The sequence below is a fragment of the Berghia stephanieae genome, chromosome 1 (assembly GCF_034508935.2).
Source record: "Berghia stephanieae isolate SIO BIC M18660-M18661 chromosome 1, UCSD_Bste_1.3, whole genome shotgun sequence".
Taxonomy (NCBI): Eukaryota; Metazoa; Mollusca; class Gastropoda; order Nudibranchia; family Aeolidiidae; genus Berghia; species Berghia stephanieae.
This window is the reverse complement of record NC_088360.1, coordinates 83,151,665-83,159,712: the sequence shown is the minus strand read 5'-3', so window position 1 is coordinate 83,159,712 and position 8,048 is coordinate 83,151,665. Positions and strand designations below refer to the sequence as shown.

The 8,048-nt window shown below is 39.7% G+C and overlaps 1 protein-coding gene across 2 annotated transcripts in view; it reads right to left on the bottom strand.

Annotated features, from left to right (window-relative positions):
• Nucleotides 1-7,279, bottom strand: part of LOC144959256 (autophagy-related protein 2 homolog A-like) — a 79,418-nt gene extending 72,139 nt beyond the window's left edge. For both annotated transcript variants that reach the window (XM_078891803.1, XM_078891809.1), the window contains exons 1-3: nucleotides 7,002-7,279; nucleotides 1,627-1,792; nucleotides 955-1,122 (exon numbers count right to left, since the gene is read on the bottom strand). In XM_078891803.1, coding sequence (XP_078747929.1) covers nucleotides 955-1,122; nucleotides 1,627-1,792; nucleotides 7,002-7,187 — 520 coding nt within the window. In that variant the 5' untranslated portion in view covers nucleotides 7,188-7,279. The remainder of the gene's footprint in view (nucleotides 1-954; nucleotides 1,123-1,626; nucleotides 1,793-7,001) is intronic.
• Between the last annotated feature and the right edge of the window lie 769 nt (nucleotides 7,280-8,048).

The following is an 8,048-nucleotide window of genomic DNA, read 5'->3' as shown; positions in this document are numbered from 1 at the left end:
AAGCTTGCGTTGTATTGAAATTTTTTCCTTTCTTGGTCAAAGAGGTGAGGTGTGATACCATGTAAAAAGCCTCTCAAGATTAAATTGCATTAAAATGACAAGTTTAAACCATTTTTGTCACAATAAAATGGATGACCATCCAAAATTCTTCAAATTCCATATGAAGGATTTGGTCACCATGTGTAAGGCCAACAGGTTTGACACATGAGTCACTTTTATTTTAATTTTCATGACAAATACAGTGGAACTTTAGTAAAACAGGCATGGTGGGACCAGCCTAAAATCCTCTTTTAGCCGAATTTCACGGAAAACAGCCCAAGTGACCCATTTCTCTCTCTCTCTCTCTCTCTCTCTCTCTCTCTCTCTCTCTCTCTCTCTCTCTCTCTCTCTCTCTCTCTCTCTCTCTCTCTCTCTCTTTCAAGTGACCGGTGTGGGTGTGTGTGTTTTGTGCGACACATTGTCTGCCTGCAGCAAGGCCATTGTTATCCTGAATATGATATAGTAAAGTAGTAAGTAGCCTGTACTCACCCACAAACAGAGTATTCACGAACTAGGCAAAGTTAAACTCCCTGTTGCATTTAGCTGTAGGCATACATAAGTGTATGTAATGTGGGCTACTTCATTGTGTACAGTCATTGTAAGTCAGTATTGGGGACACCGCTTAATTGGGACGATTCCTTGGGAATGGAATTTCTTTTATATAAAAAGTCATACCCTTTCCAATTCCCAGCCGCTTAAATGGGATGGCCCACTGCTTAATGGGGACAATGACTGTCCCCATAAAAGAGCTTTTTCATTAATATTTAAAACGATGGTTCATATCATGCGAATTAGTCTAATGGGACGATCAACCGATTAAGTGGTCATACCGTTCATCACAGAGATTATCAATCTGAAAAAGATATAAATTGAAATATCACATATGAAATGTTGTCATTGTCTTTGTCAACTTACTTGAAGAAATTAACTCTGACATGAGTTCTACACTTTCAAAGGGAGAGGCCCCTTTCCCAGCTTCAGCAATTTTTTCTGCATCAGCAGTAGCCACCTCTGACTTCATCACTTCTTCAACCATGGAGGCTGTCATACTCTCCACGATGGACTTCATGTCAACTACATCATCTGAAAAAATAACAAAGTTGGATAAGTCACATAAATATTTGAATTCCAGTCGGCTGTGACAATCTATATTCAATCACTAACATTCAACTTATATTTAAGACCAACATATGCTTACTGAACTGGTACCTTGAAAGGTGAGCATCTAAATCTCTCCTTACCAACCATTTTCCATGAAACATCATATCCATCCAACAAAAAAATGGATTTTTAAAACTCGAACTCAAAAGAAACAAATACATGCTATAACATAATTTTGTTCAGTTCCTGATTCTACGGTAATCACTTATTGTAAACAATAGATATTGTTGTCACACTAAGTCAGTCAGTCTCTCTCTCTCTCCCTCTCTCTTTCTCTCACAGAGAGAGAAAGAAAGAGAGAGAGAGAGAGAGAGAGAGAGAGAGAGAGAGAGAGAGAGAGAGAGGGAGAGAGAGAGAGATAGAGAGAGAGGTGTCACAAAATGGTCATCTATTTGCAAACATCAGTTAGACAAATAAAAGCTTTACCCAGTTCCTCTTCTTTCATTTTGATAGTGAGCATCAGCCCATCCACTTCCACCAAGATGGACTCTGTTGATATTTTCGTCCATGGTATATGGAGCCTGAGGAAATCTATGTAGCCATTCACCAGGGTAAAAGGAAGATTGGTGCTTTCCAGTTTTTCATTTATGTTCTGTAAAAAGTAGATAAAATAAAAACAAAAGGCTTTGACAACCAGGCAATTTAACAAATATGACATCCTTGTCTGCATCATATCTGAATACAAATGAAATTCATAAGTACAGTCAAACTTGTATAAAGGGGCCACCCATGGGACCCCACAAAAGTGGCCACCTAAGACAGTTAGCTGCCTTGTGCAGTGCAAGTCAAATAATTCTACATGCTCTCTCTCTCTCTCTCTCTCTCTCTCTCTCTCTCTCTCTCTCTCTCTCTCTCTCTCTGTGTGTGTGTTTTGTGCGACACATTGTCTGCCTGCAGCAAGGCCATTGTTATCCTGAATATGATATAGTATAGTAGTAAGAAGCCTATACTCACACACAGAGTATTCACGAACTAGGCCAAGTTGAACTCCAGCCTAAAATCCCTGTTATAACTGAGTCCTCTTTTAGCCGAATTTCACGGAAAACAGCCCAAGTGACCCATTTTTTTATCATTTGCAATCTCTCTCTCTCTCTCTCTCTCTCTCTCTCCCTCCCTCCCTCCCCCTCCCTCTCTCTCTCTCTCTCTCTCTCTCTCTCTCTCTCTCTCTCTCTCTCTCTCTCTCTCTCGTTACAATCCTCACTCACTCCCTTCGCTTTAAAGTTTCAACTTTTTGAATCATACCTATGTAGGTAGTCCTTCAGATACATAAGACCCGTGGAGCCATAGTTTATCCCAGTTTATACAGTGTTAAACAAACAGTAGAAATTGGTTGCTACCCTTTGGATATGACATTAGTCTATCATAAACTTACTTTCTCCCAGATCAAACAGACCCAGCTACCCAATCGCTCCTAGGTGGACAGGGCGGGGGGGGGGGGGGGGGGGGGGGGGGGGGGGGAGGGTCAGAAGAAAAATCTCTGCTTCATCGAGGATTGATCTCGGTTCCTCTACGTGTGGAACGAGTGCTAGCAGGACTCCCAATCACACTTATGGCATCTCTAATTGAAGAGTCTAGCGCTAAAAGTACTTAAGTCATGGGAAGTCAGCTTTGAGAAAATGGATATTAAAAAATCGGATTAGGCAATATAGAGTATACAAAAAATAAAATTGTAGTATTGAGATAGAGGACTTAGATTGTGTTTATCATGAAAATAATTGGTGAGTGAACTGAAGTGATTATGCTTTAAGTTTATCACTGATTAGCAAAAGGTCATGAAAATGTGACTTAAGTACTTTAGCACTAGGCTCAATTCCAACTGCATATCATAATGATGGGGACATGTAGCAAGCGTCCATGTTGTGTACCTGGAACCCCCTGACGGAGACCAATTACTACACACCAACAACTCTTCCATGGTCAGAGTGGTAAAAGGGCCCCTCGGCCTTCACCGTGGACAACTTTAAGATCGTTAGCTTCAACACAGGACTGTCATCAACAAAGATAGAATTACTGTCCAACCTCAAGGCAAACGTACTTTGTCTAGAAGAGATGTACAAGACCGTGGCACCAAACATCCCTGGCATGCACCTAGTCATACAACATGGCAGCGATATTCACAGTAGTGCTATCTATGTCAAAGACAAATCAATAGTGACATACAGCCAGGATAAGACAGTAAGTGAGGTGGAAATCTCAGAATTGAAAGCAGAAACTTCAATGTGATATTTGTCTACAAACCACCACAAACGCCATTCAAGTGTCCAGTTATATCCATCACTAGTGAAAAACCAATGATTGTGATAGAAGGTGACTTTAACAGCCACAACACCAAATGGGGATACAATAACAACGAAGATGGAAATACTGTTGAGGAATTGGCTGACCAATATAATCAGACACTCCATCATTTTCAAGCACTCGCTGGAGAAGAGGCTACAACCCAGACCTCGCATTTGTGTCTTCCAGACATTTCCAAAACTTTCAGAAATCTGTCAGCAACCCTATACCAAAATCACAACACAGACCTATTACTCAATGAGGTAGGGCCAGTCATTAGACCCTGCAAGAGCAAACCTCTACCCAGATTCAATTTTCAGAAGGCAAACTGGGAAAAATTCTCATCAGACATAAATGACAGCATCGAAACCATTGATCCAGTTCCCAAAAACCATGACCAGTTCCAGGAGTTTGTATGGAAAATTGCTAAAAAACACATACCTAGAGGCTGCAGGAAATCTTATATACCACGCCTACTGCAAGACAGCAAGGAACTTTATAAACAGTATGTGGAGGTTACGAAACAGATCCATTTGCTGAAGAAACTGTCCAACTTGGTGAGACCTTAATGATTTCCATTGCCAATACAAAATCAGAAAGATGAGAGGAAATGATAACCAGCACAAACGTGACTCACAACAGCAAGAAAGCCTGGTCAACTATGAAAAAACTAAATACAGAAAATAACAAACAAACCAGGGTTGCAGCGGTGACAACAAACGATGTAGCAAACCAACTTATCAAAATGGAAAACCAACACACAGAGAAAAGGGCAAACTTAAGGAAATGAAAAGGGAAATGGAAAAGATTGCCCAAGGAAGTGAACAGGAAAGAGACCCTTTCTGCATCAAAGAATTGGAATCAGCCCTTGAACACTCCAAATCCGGTAAAGCGACTGGTCTAGATGGCATCAGAGCAGAAATGATAAAGCATTTTGGTCCCTCAACAAAAACATGGTTACTAAATCTTATCAATAACTGTGTTGAATCGTGCACAATACCAAAGCTTTGGCGACAAGCAAGAATGATAGCACTACTTAACTTGGAAAAGACCCAATAGCAGTGAATAGCAGCAAGAGCTACAGACCAATATCCCTCCTCTGCATACTGTTCAAAGTGTATGAGCGCATGCTACTAGCCAGGATTTCCTAAACAGTAGAAGGACAGCTGTCACCTGACCAAGCTGGTTTCCACCCTGGTAGATCACGCTCTGACCAACTCCTGAACTTGACACAATACATCAAAGATGGCTACGAGAACAAATAAATTACATGGGCTGTGTTCGTGGACCTGACAGCTGAGCTACATAACACCTGCCGGATCATTACCAGTAACTTGAAACCGACTGCAGTTCCAGTCCTCCATTGGCTTGCTGGCATTGCACCTCCCCACATTCATGGAGCCATTGCTTCCTAAACCCATAAATATAAACAGGTAATGGACCCAAGGCACCCTCTCCATGATCACAACCCAACGACAAGTAGACTGAAGTCGAGAAAGAGCTTCATGACAGAAGCACCAACCCTGACCATGTAACTGTATACAGACTTTCTACATGGAGGGAGTGGGACAATCATGCAAATGAAGCCGTTGAAAATCCGAGAGAAGAACTGTCCTATGGAACTAAGTTCCCCAGAAATGAACGGGTAACACTGAACAGAGCACAGGCAAAACTCCGGAGAACAGATGGAAGCATGAATTAGTGGGGGCTGGCTGAGACTAGCTTCTGTGGATGCCCATGTACATGTACATGTGGATGCCCAGAGCAGACGATGGAGCACATCCTTAGAGAATGTTATGACGGGCCCAGCTACACTGACAATGACCTAATTGCTCCCTAGATGCTGTGGAGTGGGTTCGGTGTTGGAGTGGATCATAATGATTATCTCAACTCAATCAATGTTGTTTGACTCTGATAAAAGTCTGCATTTGATTTAAAATAGCCCTTGGTTTTTGATTTGTGAATTGACTAAAGGATTTTGCAACAGTTAGTATGGATTCTTCATTTACAACTCATTGTGCTGGCTTGTCATTAAGCCTATGGGTATGATGATCATCTGGACAAGTAAACTTTCAATCGGGGATAGAGATTGATTCTCGAGTCGGATTCTCATTGTAGTTGTAGAAATAAGAGGAAAAAATAGGGACAATCAATTGTATAAAATGTTTGCCCTCTGGTTTATACTGTAAATAGCCATTTCGTTCAATTGGTTGTTTGTTATTATATTGTGTGACACAATCCTTGGTTACCTGATTGTTGTCAAGATCACCTTGGTAAGACAATAAGATGCGATTTATCTTTGCATTTTCTTTTCATCATTAAGCCAAAGGCATGTTTGTCTGTGTGAAGGGTATATTTTTATCCAGTACCTACATATGTAATTTTTCATTTCAAAAAGATAAGATTGATATTGATAGCGTCTGACCATTGCAAAGACGAACAGGCATGATGAGAATGTTTGTTTGTTTTGGAGAGTTTCATAGCACTAGTTGCACTTCTGGATCCTATTATATAGGTACATACCAGTGGTTGTACCAGTAAGAATGGGTTTAATTTTATCAATTAGAATTAGAGATATAATCTGGCCACCTTACACAAGTCCACGGGCTTATTTGTCCCAGAAATAAGTGGCCACAGCTGTGTTACAGAGTGGCCCCTTTTGCAGTAATAAAATAGAGGAAAAAATGATAGCTTGCCACGAATGGCAGGTGGCTGCCTTACAAGTGGTCGCAAGCACAAGTTTGATGACTGTTTAACTTATTACTACAGAATTCATTGTTTCAATTTATCATGCCTGTAAAACAAAATTTGGAGGGGGGAGGGGAAGAGACAATTAAATAGCTATTTCTAATTTTATGAGTAAAAGTAAAATAAGAACTATTGAAGTGTAGGGTGGAGACTAGCGAAAGTGATAGTGATAGTATTTCACTGGTTTCTTTAACTTATAATAATTAAAATTTCTATTTCTATAGCTTTGCTCTGTGACCATCTTCCCTCAAAGTCAAAGCTTGTTTTATAAATTAATCGCTGCCTCCAAGGCATGGCATGTGACTAGTTGACTCCTGACTGTCTCTATTACTATTAGTCTATTACTAGATAGATACTGACTTTCGTCAATGAAAATGAAAATGTGAGTGTAGTTGAAGGAACTTTCGTAAAAAGGAAAAGGAAAAAAAAAGAGGGGGGGGGGGGTGGTGAGGGATGGGGGAGAAAAAAAACCCTAGAAATATAACGTTTTTCAAATGTCAAAAGGCAAAGATAGTTTGTCTTTGTTCGGGTGGATCAGAATAGCGTCCAATCGGATAACCATCGCCATCTTCATTCATGCCATAGGTAAGACGTAAGATTTCCATTTTTAGTTTTCTGAGAAAAGTGACGTTTCATTTATTTATTATTTTTAAGACCTGGGAACTATTCTGACTATTTAAGGATAATATGAAAAAGTTGGTGGATAAATCACCAATTTATCTCACGCATTATAAACAAAGCAATGTGGATTTGTTTACATTCACAGCTGTGTTTACCTCAGCATTCAGATAGAGGCTATCCAGGGTCCCTCCGTCAAGACCCAAATCGACTTGATCAGTGGTTAATTTGCCTAGCAAGAACTCTCCAAGATGTTTTTGGATATACACACGAATCGATCTCTCAAAAAGTCTATTGAAAAAACTTTTCCCACACGTTTTAATATAATTTAGCATAGTATCCATTGCGAGTCATGAGAGAAACCTCGCCAAGTGAAAAAACAATAACAAACATCCAGCCACAACACTGTGACGCTATTTCAAGGGAGATAATGCTCAGCAACTTGGCTACACAATGACTCAACTCAAGCTGAGAACGCTTCGAACCCAAGCCCGAAGCCATGCTGCACGCAGCAGAGTACCTGCTGAGCAGTGTTGAGAGAAGCTCTGTTTCAAGTTATGAAAGATCAAATAAGGAAAATGTCCTAACATAATATTATTGAATGAGAGGAATAAGAAAATGAAATGAAAAGAAAACAGGTCGCAATAATGGGAAGAACGAAACTGACGTCACTTGGCTCTTTGTTTTCTTGTTTTTTTTTAGCCAACTAATTTTATGAGTTCTAAATAAATTCTACCAATCTCTATCTGAATGCTGAGGGAAACGTTCAAGTTTACACAGTTTTGTGTGTTGGTACGTTATATCGGGATGGTGGGTGCTGTGAGTATTTTTGATAAACGCAAAGCATCACGCTTCAATGAATAATATTAAATATAATGAGAGCTGATATTTATAGAATGAACTAAATTGACGTCATTCAGCTGTAAGTTGCGGAAATAACGTACCAACACACAAAACGATGTGTAACCTTAAACGTTTAAGTCTGGTTAATACAATTTAATGAGAACTATTCATAAAAATGGCTGGCTAAAACCAATAAAAGAGAGCCGAGTGACTTCATTTTCTAAGTAGGCGCTATATTATAGTCATCCCACCCGATATAGTAGTATGTATATAAATGTAAAAATTTATAAAGCGCATTTCTAAGGATTTACCATGCTTAATAGTCAAGTTACCAAATCATGAATTTTACCATACATAACCCA